This window comes from Augochlora pura, chromosome 7, assembly GCF_028453695.1.
Source record: "Augochlora pura isolate Apur16 chromosome 7, APUR_v2.2.1, whole genome shotgun sequence".
Lineage (NCBI taxonomy): Eukaryota > Metazoa > Arthropoda > Insecta > Hymenoptera > Halictidae > Augochlora > Augochlora pura.
Window position 1 is genome coordinate 21,770,755 of NC_135778.1, and position 18,609 is coordinate 21,789,363.

The 18,609-nt window shown below is 35.5% G+C and overlaps 2 protein-coding genes across 2 annotated transcripts in view; both read left to right on the top strand.

Moving 5' to 3' along the window:
- The first annotated feature begins 401 nt into the window (after positions 1-401).
- On the top strand, positions 402-6,612 carry LOC144472814 (uncharacterized). The gene is made up of 4 exons (XM_078186192.1): positions 402-813; positions 1,049-1,441; positions 1,516-1,599; positions 1,856-6,612. The coding sequence occupies exons 1-4, from the start codon at positions 796-798 to the stop codon at positions 3,926-3,928; spliced, it is 2,568 nt and encodes an 855-aa protein (XP_078042318.1). The 5' UTR covers positions 402-795; the 3' UTR covers positions 3,929-6,612.
- Positions 6,613-9,375: 2,763 nt separating this feature from the next.
- Positions 9,376-18,609, top strand: part of Stum (mechanosensory transduction mediator stumble) — a 63,571-nt gene continuing 54,337 nt past the window's right edge. The window contains exon 1 of the mRNA XM_078185272.1: positions 9,376-9,518. The gene's annotated coding sequence lies outside the window, so the exon portion shown is untranslated. The remainder of the gene's footprint in view (positions 9,519-18,609) is intronic.

An 18,609-nucleotide genomic window follows, 5' to 3' on the forward strand; every position in this document is an offset into this window, starting at 1 on the left:
AGATTTTATTACCTAAAGCTGCTTTTAAAAACCAAATTTTGCTTCGCGGGTCTATGATGGCGCGCCAATCAAATGGATGCGCGAAAAGAGTAAGACCGCATGCATGGTAGAGTAAGATAAACTACATCGTTCGTCGATGTGACTTGTTTTACATGTGTTGTACTGATTTCATGCTCTCTGCACGCTCGCTATTTTCTCTCTATTTCTTTGACTGCGGCGGTAGCATTGTCTCATCAGTAAATCGCCAACCAATCGAAGCAAAGAAAATTTCTATATTGACCCTCGCTAACGGATCGAGTTGCGGCCTAGAGATGTGCAGGAGTAGGACCCATTACTGTATTAAGTACGATTTTCATTATTAAATATTTATTTTCAAGTTGTTTTTGCATTCAGCTATGCTTTGTTACTCGTGGATTTGTAATCCACCTTGTAGAAAACCATGAAAGTACATAATACGCTACCACTACGACAGCTGCTAATAAACGTCAGCAATGCAAGCTAAACATCGACAATCGAAATACTCGTACGAGCTAAATGTGTGTTGAACGGCAGCGAAAATTACAATCTGTTGTTCCAGAAGTTCTCATCGTATGCGATTTAAAGTTTTTATCGAAGAGATTTCTCGTGTCATATCTTCGTTGCTGACGATATAAGAAATTAAACTGCGTCGTGACGTACGCGAACTATCCATATTTCTGCACGAAACCAACGACAGGGTTATGAGGCTCAAATTTTTAAGTCTCGAAATTAGTCAATATTTTTTGAGTGTTTTTAATATATTTTCCGTACTACACAATGGCTGAAAAATGTAAGGTACGTAAATTAAGAATAAGTCAATAATACGTGGGGACAAACTTAAACATTTTTATATAACATTAAAACGAAAAAGATAGAATGTAGTTATGATGGTGAAAATTAATTAAAAAATATTAAAAGAAGTATTGAATTGACTATAATATTTTACGGATTTACCTAATTGTTTTCAGTAATTTATAATTTAATTGTCTGCTACATAAAAGTGTCAAACATAATTGATCTCTTATTATAGGAATGTGGATGTAAATGTGGACATTGCACTCAATACAATCAACACTGTGACATGCATTTGCATGTTGAAATAGAAAATTTACGGCAACATTTGATGGAAAGAGATAATCACATCGCAACAATGGAGACACAATTTTTGAATGAAGCTGATAAATTTCCAAATGGAGAACTAGCATCAATGAAGGAAGAACTTTTAATATGGCAGGAAAAATATTCAAGACTACATGAGGCTCACAAACGTGTTCAAAAAGTAAATCAAAATCTTGAGGATAAATTGTTGAAGATCGTAGATAAATGTGAAACTGAGAAAAGTGCGTTCACTAAGGATATTGCAACCTTGTCTCATAGATTAGCAGATGCAAATTATACTATACATCGTTTAACCCAAGATAATGTGTGTTCAAATATTAATACTTGTATCCAATTTAAATTTTGCAAACAACTTGTTTCATATATGTTCATTTCCAGGAAAAGTATAGAAACGATGTGAATTTGGCAATACAACTTCTTCAATGTAAACCTTCTAATTTTGTTGGTCAGAAATATGATTCTGTAAGTAAATAATATATGCTATAGTCATGTTTAAAATATAAATGTCTTTATCTCTTATCATATTCAAAATATGATATTTGATTGTATGATTATTTATGTCAAAGGGCTCATCTTTTTGTACCATGTTACTTACATATAAATTATTTATACTTTCAACATTTTTTGAGATATTGGCCTATCAACAATTGAGCATAGACATACTATTGAATTCTATATTTCACCATGAACAAATTTTATAACCATTATTTTGTTCCAGTTACCTTCAGAAGTACAAGCCAAAGTTAGAACATATATTGCACAAAAGAAACGTTCAAATGATAATACTCCTGATGTTAAAAGTATTACTGTACCAATTTCAACATTTCCTCCAACAGCAATGGTATATAATGTAACTAAGCCTGCAGTTGAGAAAGACAGTGATGATGAAAGCGATGAATCTAAACCTCCAGTAGACGTCGTGTCGGCTGCAATAATGGCTAAAGTTTTAGAAGATAGGGAAAAAGAAAGAATATTTGCTAAACATTGTGATACCTGCACTTGCAACCGTAGGATTTTAATGGTTGATGCTGAAACACAAACAAATTTGCAAGATGTTTTTTCTTGCAATGATTGTGTTACGAAATATGCACAGAATGTAGAGAAAAATATTGACAAAAATCGCCAAACTAAAGAAAGTCAAAATTCTAATTTACATATAGTTTATCACGAAGCGAATGAAAACGTTAGTATTAGTAATATGCAATATCACAGTCATTGTACAAACATTATTAATACAAGCAGTAGTCAGTATCTAAGCACAAAAGATAAATTTTTAAGTAGAAATGGTAAAATAGAGGTTACGAAAGAGGACGGTCGCTCGAGCTCTGCTACAAAAGTCAGCTTAAATAAAAAGAACTCAATGCGCAGGAACGATATGCAAACTCAAAATGTTTTCCATAGTCAGACTGATAATGCGGCTTTACAAATGCCTCAAAAAGTTGGTGACATATGTAACAATGGCAAACTGAATACAGAAAAAGGAAAACCAGCGAAATTATATAAAAAATCCGAATCCTCAATTGATGGTATATTCAATCCGAATTGTTGGAATAAATTGGAAAAAAAATCTTCCAATCATAGTTACATAGTTCCTGAAGTTCGTAATAGTCATTTCGATGGGAAAGAACAGAGCCACATTGATATTATTAATGATAGATTGCGAAAGAATGAATGGACAAAATTGAAGTCTCAAGCTAACGAGAAGGCTAATAAAAGTGTAGACAAAACCTGTAGCGATATTGAAATTGATATTATTAACGACAGAATTTGGAAAAATGATAAAACGCAGCAAGAATCGCATCCATCAACACAGCTAACGTTAATAGAAGTAAAGAATATTGATAACAATTTGAACCAAAATGATTCTGGACAGATCGAAGTGGCTACTAGTCGCAGTTTCAGTAGTGATAGTATAGTAATTTCTACTTCTGATCCTTCCAGCAGTTCTAGTGACGTTGTTCAGTCATTGCATAATATCGGTTTGAAACCAAGTAGTCAAAATCGAATAACTGGTCCAAGGAATTGTCTTGTAAGAGTGACTCCTGGATCGAAAAATATTCTTTTAGATAATGCTGGCCATTATAAAACTGTATTATACACTAGTGGTAGTAACAAGCCAAATACGGCTTTAGTTCATTCGAAGAAATTATCTCGGTCCGGCTCGGACAGATCAATTTCAACCAGCAGTGAGGAAAGTTCTCCGATTTTGTTACATGACAATAATCAATTACAAAGAGTGGCCGAGTGGGTTGAGTCATCAGTACATATGGACAATTCGGTAACAAATTATCCAAAATTAAAGCCTGTCGACAGTATAATTGACAAAAATTCATCGTTGGTGTACTTAAATCAGTCGGAAATAAAACCGAAGCTTTTTGATGATACACGAAGATTACGTGAAAATATTCAAGAAAGTAATAAACGTGAAGATCTAATAACAGACGCCCAAGACTTTGTTAATGAAAATTTAACTAACGCTCTAAACAATTTCACTTGCGTGAATAATACGGAACCAGAGAAAGAAAAAGATTTAATAACTTTTGACGTGCCCAATGAGGACGACAAAGTTGTTCTGCCTCAGGTTTCCAATAAAATAGACAACGTTGATTTCGATTACGAAGTAAACATTACGAAGGAGATGGAAGAAACTTACTTGAAACTTGCAGCAAGTTTAGATCCCGTTGCGTTGCGTTTGTCGAGCGTAGAGAGTGCAGATTTAACAATCGAGAGATATAGGAAGGATCACAAAAGACTTCAGAGGAATCATGATAGGGTGGGATCAAAAATATAAAAGTGTCTCAACTGAAATATTTCAAGATGATTATTATTACTATTTCAGCAGGGAGTTCCTTTAAAGATAACAGAGCGTTATTTTTTGTAACTATATGAAACTAAGGCTGTACCAAGATCAGTAGCTTAGGAAAAAACATTCTATACACCACTGCAGACATATGATTATATTTATTTAATTTGTCGAATCGATATTAACAATTTTATCTCCTGGTGAGTTTGTTTGTAAACAATAAGTACATAGTATCGCCGATATGTAATTATATTAAAAATAGCTCGATTATTTTACAATTAAGATGCCTAATTTTGAATTGGGAAATGATAATTTATTAAAGCTTGTTGAATTTGCGATAACGAAACTATCCAGCTGTATTGCAAAGGAAACGATGAACTCTGGTACCGTCATTTCGTTTTCGTTATTATGATTCTCTACAGTTTTGTATAGAATTACTCTATAGTATGTCGGAATAATAGTCCAATTAAATTACACGACGAGACTTTTATTCTTGTTACTGCGATGGAATATAGTAAGGTGAATTGCGTTCGCGCGTATTGAATCGTGACAATATTTAAGGATTCGTTCGTCGGAATGTCCACAATCTACGAATGTCGAACGCAGCGCGTGCCACTTCTAATGGTCATTACAAGAGTAGTTTGCGTTGCAGAACCAGTTCATCATTCCAGATCGTTTGATACAAGAGAACGCAGACAGGGTTGTGTTTACGCTGTTTCATGTGTAAAATTTTGATAATTTTATTTAACAATTTCTAGAGCTAATAACTAGTAATATATTATATTTTCCTTGCGTACTCGAATAAATTCGTCAGAATGCAGCGGTGACAATATTATCGTTGATCTAATTCTTAAGATGTATATCCCCGAAATAACGCGTTAAGGAACTTCGTTGCGTACTTGATCCGCTTAAACAGCATTGAGGATCACTCGAATATACATCGAAGAAAGTTTATAATAAAACCTTCTTTCGTGGAAATATCTTTATCTGCGTTCAAACGTACCGTGATACCAAAGCTTCGAATAATATTGCAAATATCGCTGCTGTAAAGTTCAATATTTCTTAATCGATCAGTTTAAGTTGAATGTAACAGAATTTTTACTCGTTTTCCTCTCTTCTCCAGTTTTCGGTAAATACCTGCGATCTTGTGCAACTTATTGTTATCGAGGTAAAAAGACAAGAAATTACTATATCCTAGTTGCACACCAAAACGTTGTAAAAACAGATGGGATCTAAGTATTTTGTTGTACATTTTCAGGAGATTATTTTTTTAGTTAGAGAACGTGCTTATTTATTGATCGAAGCAATACTTAATGGCCAAAATGGCGGCTCTTTGAGTAGTTCATTGGATTCGCCAAGCAAAGTGGGTAAATAAGCTCGCTGATCTTGCAATCAACAGATTCTGTCAAATGTTATTACATTTCTGTAATGCGATGTTCTTAAGAAACATTGTCTGCCCGATTTTGGATCCGTGCAAGCATGAATGTCTGACTATGCGGATATTGCGGCAACACGCCGGTAGAGCCGTGTTCAATAAAAATTCATAAAAACTAACCATCGTATCAAGAATAATATTCGAGTGTATAAATACATATTATATACACATTATGCAATATGCAGAGATGAATGGCAGGGGTATGAAACTATACGCGTGTTCTTGTACGGCTTCGTTGACAAATGAATGACGATCGAGAAGGTCAAGGAACATACACTTAGGCTGTCAACCTATTTAAAACTGGAGAAAAATTCGTAACGAAGTTTCGAGCGAGTTTATACATTAAACTAGCGAGATTTTCCAGTATCGAAACATACTTAATTTCTGCAGCACGGTTGAGAGCAACGTAAATTCTCTTACGTTAATAGTTGCCATACGATGACCTGTACGAGTATGAATTATCGATATGTTAATGCAAGTCTCAAATATGAAAAACTGTAAAAAAATGTTTATCATGGATATATAAAGCTTTTGCAAATTACAATAAATGTCTTTCTTTTTGTTTTTGGATTTCGTTGATCTGCAAAGTAAACATTCAAGCGTGACAACCATTTAAAAATATTAATTTGCTGCGAAGCATGTATTTCGGTCATTTTCGATATATTTCACAAAATAAATAAATATGATTCTCGCCTGATAAGACAAATTTCACATTTTAAACAATGATAAAGAGGATTTAATGAATTTACGAAGAATGGATCGTAAATAGGATTGAAACGTAATGTTCCAACGCGAGTTAGTCGAACATAGGTTCCATTAAGCTCTATTAATTCGATTATAATAAAGCAAAAACAATCGTTGCGTACGGTTCTCGATTTGTTACAAAAATAATGGGATAGACGTGTCGATACCAAATAAACCAGAAAGAAAAGAACGGAATTTCTGGCTTTTCTAACTACCTCGATGCATTCCTTAGTCTTTGGTAACACTAATAATAATCACAGAAGAAATGAAAGGACCTTTGTAGAAGGACCAAGTTGTCTGGTATTTCCGAGCGTAAAAACGCTTCTATGATAAGGTGCATTAATCTTAGTTGAAATTAACTGAACGAAACTAATTGTTTTGGATCCAACAGGAAATAACTCTACCCGCAGGAGTTATTCATTCATCTCGATACCAGGATGTACCATATATAACGTGACGGTGATTATTATGTAAACTGTACATACATGTACGATCGAATAAAATGTGTCTAAAAGAGAATTCGGTTCCACTGAATTATTCCACTGAATTATCAATTATTTATTTCAAATATTAAATATTAAATTGACATTATGTGTGGACGTATTTGTTGAGCACAACTGAAGAATTTTTCATAACAAAGTCCGTATATGTAATAATATTATTGCACAGTGTAGTGTCCTAATAATGTTACTTGATTCTCTTTTAATCATTCTGTTATATTTTTACTGAAAATATTACTATCTATTGCAGATAATTATTCTTCAAACATCGTAGACAATATTTTCTATTTTCAAATGACAAACTCAATGAAACATTTCACTGCCTGTAAGAGGATTAATTCGTTATTGATGTTAATTTTTTAGTGCAATCTTTAGAGACTTGTTGGTACTGCATTACGTTGAAAAAAATTGACGCATGTTCGCATTGTTATCGGATGCATACGTGCACGAAATTGATCCTATGCGATCAGGCCGAGCCCAACTCGCTTAAATCAAGCTAATGTTCCAATAATTCGGATCCAGTAGACCTGGTTCGACCAAATGAATGAATGAACGGCCTCGCTTCAGAGTCTATATCGCACATGCAAAAGCGTCCGTAGTAAAATGCTTACTTACTCGAACGGTATTTTGATTTCCGACGACTGTTATAACATCTGTTACGATTGAGTACGTGGGTGGACAAGCAGATACAATGTACACGATGGCCGATATTATGATAACAAGTTTGTAATTCTATATTTTTCAGTAGATTTAGGAACTAGCATATTTTTATTTATCGAATTTTCAATTTTTATTATTCATTTTATGTTTCAAAATTTTAAACCGTCGCAAACATTGACGGGATGTTGGAATGGCTTATTGAATTGGAAAACAAGAAAACTGCAATTAAAGATATAAACATTTATTATACATTACTAACTTTTTAGAAAACGATACGTGGTGCATACGTAACAAATTAAACACGAATTACTGGCCAGTTAATTTAGAATTTGTGACAAAACCGAGAGGACAATTTAACCTTAATTCGTTCCTTATTTTTCAAGCTACATTTGTTTATTGGTGTCAACTCGACATTTATTTGAATGTTCTCGAATGAGCACGAATGGGGATTAATACAGAAGAAGACTAAAAGGCTTTTAAAATGATGATATGCAAAGTATTATCAATTTACTATGATTATTAAAGGAGAAACAAAATTTTATGATATTAGCTGTTGTTTCTTGCACACAATTTTGATCAATTCAGTTGCATATAAATCAACGTTTAGAAAAGTGTTATTGTGTACAAGTATTAAGTTGATACAAAAAGGACTTATACATTCGTAGCGAAGAACGTCTATCCAAAATCAATTATACGTTTTAACCCTTCAAATACTGGCAAAGTAGACATTCGTTATTTAAATATTTTTCAACCTAAAACTTAATTTAAAAGATAACAAATTTTAGATTTTGTATTTAAACTAAATTTTGTAATTTCTTGTTGTTTCTCTTTCTATATCCTTCTTATTCTAATTCTTGAAAATGAACTGTTTAAAAGACACAGCAATCGATATGACGTCCACTTTGAACGACTCTTCAGGATTCTTTAGTAGCTGAAAGATCAGTGATGAACATTTCTCCTGCTATGAATACTATAGATAAGGTTTTGGTATTACATAAAAAAAGGAACGAATCACTCATTTACTGACAAACATAGATATTTCTTATTTTAGTAAATTAACAGAGATTTTTGATAAAAAAGTTTGACTATGGTTCCGACCAAAAGGGTACCATAAACGAGCTTTTGGTATATAGTATTTATATATTTTTTTATATTTATTTTGTCTATATATATTTTGGTATTTTTGTATATAGTACACATAAAAAACGAATGAGAACGTTATTGAATAAAATGGTAAAAGTACTAGTACAATATGGAAGAGAAAATATGAAAAAGTCAAGCTCTTGTATCAAAATCATTTAATTAATGAAACTGAAAATCTAAAACTAAAAATTCTAATAAAATTTAATTTGTTCAAATATATTAGAATAAAAACAATTTTTTAAAACTAGTCAATAATTAGGATCATCCATATGTGACCTACGCGGCATTCCACGTGTTAAATAATTTCTGAACGTTCATTTTAAAAGACGTGCAGTTTAACGCGTTCGCGAACGTGAATGCTATAGCATTCATTTTCATTGCGATACAGAATGATACGAATGCTAGAATATTTTAATATATAAACCACATTATTGTGTATACAATTCTATATAGTGTTTATTTTTGAAAACTATTATGCGCTTTAACGCATTGACAGACTCTAGTTCATTGAGTATTTTTATTTCATTTTGTCTTTCCTTTGTGTATCCAAAATATAACATCGAAAATGAGGTATTCCAAGCACTCGGATAAAGAGTAAGTAATCAAGATTTGAACATTGCAAATAGTTTAAGAATAAATCACTTGTCCAGTCGATTTTTGCAGCGCATTACAATTTTCATCGTCCGAGAATCTGTCAAGCGGATCATTAACTCGATAGGTCAGTCTATCTATTGGATGTCTCGGACACGCGGAAAGATTTGGTTGATTGTAGAGAGGATATTGGACGATATAAATGGTATCCTGGATTCAGAATGTGTTGGCACGTTTTTCCGATGGTTGGTCATCGCGCCAGCGCCTCCCAAGTGACCAGCTCGTACCCTAGCTTTCTCGACGAACAGTGGTTTCGAGCCGGCCAACCCCGCGGCAGTAAGGACGCGTTCGTGCTCACGCGAAGACGCGAACACGCGAACACGCGGACCGACGCGACGCCGCGGCCGTCTACGTCGATGTCGATTACCGACCCTTCCCTGAGGCTTACACCCTCGTAAATGCACCCTGTCCGGCGACTCGACTTCGCTGTCCACCTGGTAGCCAGGTAAGACCACAGTAATCTTCGGTAACTTGCACTTCGTTTTCGCGTCACGGCCAGGGTGATACCTCCGATCAAGGTTCCCGTCTCTTATTTCCTCTTCGCGAAACGTAAACTTCTACAAGGAGATTATCTTTCTAACAGCGCGTATTTTTTCAACCGCGTTGATCGTTCGAAAAATACTTCTCCGTTTTCGTTCGTGCTCTCAACTTGCTCGGGAATGGATGGAATTCGCGAAGCACGCGCCGGATTATCGCGTGATTATCGCGCGAGGTCGTACTCTCGAAATTTCATGGGTCATACATTTTTTTCGGCCTAACAGGATAACATCTACCGCTTGTATATTACAACAGGCACCTTGAGTAACGTAAATCGCTCCAGTATGCATTTAGCTGGTCGCAGGTTGGCGATTTCGTTACGGAACTCGAGGGTTTCTATGTAATCGAACTCCGAGGTGCGTGAAACGTATGAAAATGTTGATCGATGGTGCGTAGATCCTGTCGATCCCGCCGAACGTTTACTCATTCATTGTGAAAAAAGTCGCGCGCGCGTCCCTCGTGGCGGTCTCTGTGGTTGGATTTGAATCAGATCGATAAAAGTCCGACTGTTCCACTTAACGAGGAAAAATCCTTACGGAATTTCTTTCGTTTATTCTTGGTCCGATGGGATGTCTTGTTTCCAACAACGTTCTTAAACATCGTACTATCGCTGGGCTAAATCAAGCACGTGTTTCGTATTATGAAAGCATAGAACTTTTCGGGCAGAATACCCTTCCCTTGCAAAAGATAGACATTCGACGCAGGTGTAAGTGAACGTTCAAAGTTCTAACGTAACTTGCAAATTTTCATATCGAATGATATGGTACATTTCTTTTTTGGTGTAGAAAACACATTCCGTTTATTATGCGCCCACAGATTATACACGTGTGCTATTACACAGTATGTATTTTGATCGATATCGAACCAATTAAGCCTGACGCTTGACTATATCGTCAACATTCAGGGCTTCAGGACGAAAGTAATCATTCCACTTTAATCGTAGATCAGAGGAATACTTCGAAGGTCGCCCGCGCCGATGAATTTCGATCAGGAAACTGTTTGTCATCTAACCACCCTCTAAAAACTTCGGAAATGAGAAATTACGGCAGACGTTTCAGACGCTGTTTCTCAATGTGTCCGCGAAGCTATAGGATTAATATGCATGCACATGCTTGTATTTCGCTTTTGATCGATGACAATTGTCAAGGAACACGATGCTTAGTACAGGTAGGGAAGACGTTTGAATTAAAGCAACGACAACGACTTGCACGCGAGAAGTTCCGTCCGTGAAGGCGACACGGTCGGAAAATATGTGCGCTGATCGCTTCCGTGTAGTAAAAAATCCTACACGATCGTGTAATCCTGGGTAAGCTGAAATTTATTGTTACAAGTACACTGTGCGTAATGTTCTGATTTAGCTGCGTACGAGTTACATCCGGATTTATTTCAAAATGTCAGTAACAATATGTTGAACTGTTCTGTGTACATGAAATAACGGATTTTTTAATGAAAAGAAAAACTTCATATCTTTGTTTTGACAGATGTTTATTTGTTCACTTTTCCCAATGGGCTTTTAATGCATAAATGCAATGTTTAAAGAAGTTTCGATTTTTTGAACGAATAAACTCGGTTATGGAGATTTTAACATGATCTATGTTATTCCGAAAAAAAGTTCTAGGCGTTGAAAGACAGAATGAAAATATTTTTGCGAACTGTTTTTTGCGACGTATGCGGTCGAGTAAAACTCCAAATAAACGATAAAAATACAGAATATAGGAAAAATTCTTTCTGGCATCATAAAACTGCAAAAAAGATTTTGTCATACGCATCAATAAACATATGTATACAGGTAATCAAAATCTGATATTTTACATGCACCAACCTAATACTTTTAACCCTTTGCGGTCGAGTGGCGACTCTAAGGCGACGCTGAAAATAATCACGCCACGTTCCAAAATAATTTTTACCAAGATTATACACATTCAAAAAATTGTCAAGAGCCTATTAACTATTGCACGTGTGAAAATATTTTAGATTCAAGTTAAAATGGCTCCGACCGCAAAGGGTTAAATCTCGATCACCAACGACGTTCTCCTGATGGCGTTTTGATTACACGTTTTGTTTTCGAAAAGAGAATAATTTTTTACGACGCAAACAGTACAACTATTCCCTGGCCTAGCTATACTTTTTTTCTCTGTCTGTGGTAACGAGATTCATGCATTTAAATCGATTTAAACAAAGAAACTAGATTAATTGATTTTCAGAATAAATTTCACATTTTTGTCTGTCCACTTTCGGAGTTTCATATGCCTGAAATGTATGCGCGCGTGCACGTGATTACAATTACTAGATAATGCTTGCAACGTTAAAAAGTCATTAATATGTAAATCATTCACATATTTCCTTACAGATTTGCTTCTATTAAGCTTCGTTTCTCGAAAACAATACATGTAGTCAAGCTCTAATAAATAGCTATTTTATGATTGTCTTGCAAGCCGTTTTATATGTAAAAATCAAACTGTATACATTTCTGACGAATAAACCTACTTTTTGACGAAAGTTATTGGTTGCCATTTTTAGAAATATCATTTCAAGAGAAATAAATTCGAATATAAAGTGATATAAATTCGAAATACTGATATAGCCACCGATTTAGTAAATATCTATTCCGTCATTCCACAAAGTTTTCGATAGAAAATAAATAGAAAATAGTGTTAGGAAAACCAGGTTAAGAATCTATCTTAATATTTTTATTAGTTATTCGTTCATTTTAATTTATATCTTCATAATGTCAAATACGTTTGTCATCGCTAGACTGTGGATTTTTTACCAAACGAAAATCGTTTGCATCAATTGCAAGATAAAAAAAGCAACGCGGACATTTTTTCCTTTCATCAATTATGCTATTGAATCCGAAATGACGAATACTTTCAAATTCTTTAAATATTTTATAATAAGTGAATAAAATCTGCAATCTAGTCATCAGAAATATCATAAAGCATACAACGCAATTGCTGAAACAAACGAAATACATCGGGCGTAAAGTTAATTTTCCTTTTTTCTAATTATTTCCAAAGTGGCATTAATTCAATGATTTTTATAATAGCCATTTAATTCACAGCAATTTGATGCTAAATTTGGTAAAGTATATCACGCGGTGAAACTGTAACAGTTTTCGCATAAGTTGACAGTGTTGATGATCTCTTCGATGTCTTTGTCGTTTGCCAAGTAATAATGTGGTCGATGAAATTTCTCGAGCTACACAGATTATACATCGGGAGGTTATCTTTTTTAATTAGATAAGAGTGCGTGGCCTGGGTGTGCCCGATTCTGAATCTGGTCAGGACTCGAGTTTGATCGTACATGTCATTTCGGATGCTCTGGATCTAAAAGGTTTCGCTAATTTTCCCACGTTGTGTTCCATTTCTTTTTAAATACGTTTATTAAAGTTTTGTACACAAGGGACACAGAAATATCCGGGTACAGACTTGCTGGAAGCACCGTCGTTTAGGCGACGCGACACTACGCGACGTCCATCACTTGCACCGCCTCGGGTACCCAATCGCCGTGTAACGAACGGCTTTCCCACAATAACGCGTTCAATAACGCAAACATTGAAACTGGCAGAAACGTAGAATCGCTTAGGTTTGCGTAACAATTAATTTGCCGGTCCGTGCTCGACTGCCCCTCGAAATAATCAGGTATTACATGATCGTTACGGTGTGCGGGACTCCGTTGACCGACGAATACGGTTGTGTGCGTGCGGGGTCGTTGCTCCCCGTTAAAGAGGATTCGTGTTTTCCACTCTCCTTACCAGCTCCTTGATTTGTTATTCACCGACCGATAAATATGTTGCGGCACATGTTCGCCGTTTACGTTTACGGTGCGGATAAAAAAATCGGAGCGCGGGAAGCGAGCACCACCTTCTCCGTCCCGTTAAATGTTGCACAACGGGTGCTAATTAAGCTGACTGTTACCTATTCCCGTGGCTCATCGCCGTTAAATTGTTATTTATAGCATCGATTAGGGGAAACGTCGCGCTAGCTTGTCGTAGATCAGAGTTGGCACTCGTTAAGCATGCCTTGTTAGTCTACAGTTAGTATAGTGATACAGCCTACGACATGTTAAGATCGTATCTGTCGGTGGCACATACGCTGCGACATCACGTATCGAATCGAACGTTACATTTGTTTTAGAATCAATTGGTAATCATAATCTGGCAACGGGCATTGAATCCTTTAATGTATTTATACAGGGGGTCGTCCAACTTAGTACGGGACTAGTAAGAAAATCTGATAAACTTCAATCGGTTATAATAATTAGCTTTAGTTTCGTAATACAAATGTGTATTATACGTACATTATGTACAAGAGGTACCCAGAATTTCTCATGTTGAAATTCCGCAGTGCATGTAAGCATTTATCAAAAGTGGTTAGACTTTTACAAAGACATTTCTTTGATTTTGTACCATGATAACCATGAAACCACTCTAATTCACCAGATATAGCAGCGTCTCCTATTTTCCTATTTTATAGCCTCAAATTACAACTTTGGAGAAGGCGTTTTAATTCGTCAGAAGCCATAAGAGAGAATTCGCATAAGGAGTTGAAGAGATGCTTTGGCGTATGCAATATATTGAGCCGCATCGAGTCTATCTTGAAAGCGAGAAGATATAATATGATCAATAAATAAGTACTTCGAGTTTTATTTTCAAATTGCGAAAACTTTTTTCACATAATGTACACAGCAGCTTCAGAAAGTTTCCTCGCATTAAGTTTTCTGATTTCCTGATTAAACGATTTTAATAACATTCGTACAAAAAATGTTGCTACCTAGTTCGAGATATCTCAATTTGTAGCATTTTTGTACTGCGTATTCAGTTTTCCGTACGCTGTTATAAGCATGTTAGGTGGAACGATGAAATAAGTCAAGGTTAATTGTTGTTAGAATCGTTTTTACGAGGTTATTATAGGTGGTACTGGGGAAAAATGAACGATATTTCTTGGTCGTGCGTTACTTACACGTATGGAAAGCATAACATGTCATGGTAGAAAATTCAAATGCGAGAAATGAGCATGGCGCCACTCTTTATCATTGTTGTAAATATCAAGAAGATTAAATCAGTTCTTAAGAATTGGACATTTAGCGAAAACATACGAAGAACATAATTTCAACCCCTAATACCGTTGACGCATTCCCGATTCCCGATTCCAATTAGATTGAGTGCATGATACACTCCGACGCACCTGGAAAATCGTTGACCATATCAACTGCCTCCGCGCTCATATCTCATTAACAGTTTTCAGAGTGTCAAGGTCACGCGCGCATTCCGCCAATGATAGTCAGAATTACGGTATGCGATTCAATCTTGAAGTAATGGCTTGATTGTGGATCTCTTTGGTGCATTTTTAGCAAATGTTAGTGACCGAATGTCAGTTGAATAAAAATTTTATTTAAAGGTGAATACGCATTACATTCACTTCGTTACTTAGTTACAACTATTAATCGAAGTAGTAAAGGGTGAGTAGTAAGATGATAAAATGTGTTTCCTAACCAAATGATTGATTACTGGTTATTTCCTTATGTTTTATCCTACGAAAAATTATGAAAAAATTCATATATCGTCTATCTAGTGGAGCACAAAATTTCTAATTTTTCCTTTCACAATTTTTAGATTATCAAATATTATAACTTTAAAATGCTGATTTTGAAATGAAGCGGGCATTTTCACTTTAATAGTGTCTTGTTATGATTATTAATTTGTATATCTCTGAAATTTTTCGGAGGGGAACAAATTGAGCCAAAAAATTGAAAATAAAAATTTGTAAAAATGCGTTTTAAGTTTGTCAGAAAAAAATAAGAAATAGAATATTGAATTTTTCGATGTTTTTTACTTTTATGTGGATATACTATCTAACATTACAGATTTCAATATTTGCAGATACAATGTAAAACTTAAAAATTCGGTAAAAAATGATAGAATAGCAGCAGCTATTATGCGCAAAATATTAAAATATATGTACGGCACATTCAACAAGGTTGGTTGACTCAGGCTGTTTGGGTATGCCCTTATTAAGGCTATGTAATCAAATTTTTATTTATGACTTTTAGGATGTAAAATTGAAGTGTCGCAAAGCAAGAAATGTTCAATATTTGAACTACTTTAACTTCAAGAAAGAAATCAGACCTTTTACCTAGGCTTATTTCAAAGAGTGAAACCTCTACCTTGACGCTCTTCTATTTGACTTTTTCAAACATTCTTTATTTTCTAAAAAAATAACCACTCGTTTCCCCAAAAATAGGAACTTTCGAAAAAATGAAGTCGATGATTGTAAAAGTATTTTACTTTATTCTTTAAAGCAAGCCCAGGCAGAATTTTGCACGATCATTTTCACGAAATTACAATAAAGTTTAAATATTGATAATTTATCGATTCGAATGTGATCCTTTGCATCTTTTAACTGACATATTTTACACCGTTCGCGCATAAACGGCGCGGATTATGTTCTTTTAAATATTTTTCGAACTGATGGAAATTTCGGAAACGGAAGCATCGATTTACACAACAGTGACTTCCAATTCCGTAACATTTGGGGGTTAAATAAACATAGGAAGGCATGCACCACTTCCTGAATCTCCCCATTCCTGCGTGCGATCGCGATTCATGGGAGACAGATTTCTAGAAAGCGTGCAACGCGACTCTGGAAACAGTTCTTCAGCTTCGCGGCTCGCAAATCGCTTCCATTGGTCTGTCCATTAATTCGAGACAATCGGTCGCCGTAAATCAACGTGTCGCGCGTCGCCAACGTTGGGAACGCCGGTCATCCTCGTGAATTACATTTCGGTTACAAGGCCGTCCATGTTCGTCCCGTTTCGAACGCTGACAAACTTGTCTCATCAAGGCTGAACCATTCCGCGACGATTCCATTCGAGGGATGTCACTGGACGTCAGTTCATTTTTCCGAGGGTGGCCGCCGACTACTTGGAAAACCCCGAATCGCTGCATGCGTATCATCTCGGACGGATGGCGCCTCGGATATTATTATTCTAGTGATTATTATTTTTCTTTTCATTTATTTCTCTCGGATATCGTCGCCGATAGTGATCATAGCGAAATTCGTCGAACCAAATCCTGCGATTTCTACGGTGGAATCTTATTGACAGTGTCGATAAGATCTGTTTGGATTTGTCACTGCTTCGGCGTTTTCGTTCTTGAAGCAAGATTTCGTGAGTATCGTGTACATCGTTTTCGTGGCGTTCGGTGGTGTAGAATTCGCGGGGTAGCTTTCGTGAAAAGGACGAGTGACTGGGTAACGGTGATTCATCGCTCATGATGCACGATGGGACTGTTAAGGCCGTGTATTTAGGCAGTGGAGCGAAGATACCAGTGGATCGTTGCGGTCGAAAGGTTTCAGATAAATGTGCCCACGATGTTGTTATTTAATATTTGATAAGCATCGCTCGTAGTCATTGTGAACTCATCGATCGTGATAGAAGTGATAAGTTTATGTCATTGAATAGCTAAGCTGAAAATACTGGATATTATACAATTTAGCAATACATGTCGAATAGAAACCATATTTACACAAGATGTTTATAAATTCGGTTGGTTACGGAAGAGAGAAAAACTGAAGTAACGCAATAGGAGTGAAACCATGTTAGATGATTGCCACGATTACAAATACAATGTGTTCTACGTCTGTTTCGTAGAATCGTATGATTCTCTTGACCCATTTTTTTCCCGTGTTTCACCCACATCCGTGTGCATTAAGCGCCAAACACATCGAACGTCAAGAGTAATGTATTATAATGCGCTCCGCAGCGTGGACCATATTAACAATAAATGCGTTTTGTGCGTTACCTCCAATAGTATTTCTCAATAGTTTTCTACTTCAAAGAAAAGTATACGCAATTTTGGATTTTAAACCCGGAATTACATTTGTAAATATCCTACATTTTTATGAACAACAACTTATAGTTTATTAATGGTAATGTTTTGTATTTTGTTGCTATTTTTCATTTATTAAGAAAATGCTATAAATGTATTAGCTCATCATGAGTTCTAAGAAATGAGTGATACTTGAAATTTATTCACGTGGTAGAGGAAATAGAAATAACAAGAGGCGCAAAAGTTCTGTCGAATTTATAATCTTATGTAAAGTGATCTTAACGGTTCCACTGAAAAGAAGACGAATACTGCATAATGCTCCAACTTAGATACCATACAGCTTATAGTTATTATTACAATTATTACTATTTATTGTAATTCTCGCATACAGGACTTAGGACGATCTTTATCTTACATTTGCATAGTGCATTATATACATTTGCAATTTATACATATGTCCTCTGTACGTATTTTATCCAGGAAACTAATTCGTATACAATTCAGAATGACTCAAAACTATTTTGCACTCTTTCTTTGGTTCTGTTCGCGATTTTTTTACTAGTCACCATTAGCATACAGTCTTTGCTTAATAGTTTTCAAATGACTTTGGCAGTACTACGTAGTTTATCGCAAAATTTGGAAATTCTCGAGAAACTCTGAGTACATGCAAATTAACCGATTGAATTAACCCTTTGCACTCGAGATCATTTTAACTGCAAATCTAAAATAATTTTTCTGGCATATAGTATTTATATTTCACGTGGCAAAGTGCATTTTATGTATATCAAATCGATTCTCGTGTGTCATACCAATGGTTCCACTTTAAACAATTTTTTAAACTTACATTTTGTCAGTGTAAAAATGATTTTGAAAGGTGATAGAATAATTTTAGTGGAATAATTTTAGTTTCGAGTGCAAAGGGTTAACAGAAACGGGTGCTAAACAATAGTATAATCTGTCCGAATAATTTCTGAAATATTCGCCTTTAAATGAAGTATTAGTGAAAGAGAATTCGAGCGGAACGTGCGAACAACATGTTCCGAAACCCAATGCCTTTCGAGACACGAAGGTCGCTGTCGGTTTACCTGTGAACTTTCGCTGGTTCGCAATTCGATGTTCCGCGAGGTAAAGGGTAGATAAAAAAGAAGCTAGAGCAGGATCGCGCCGTCGT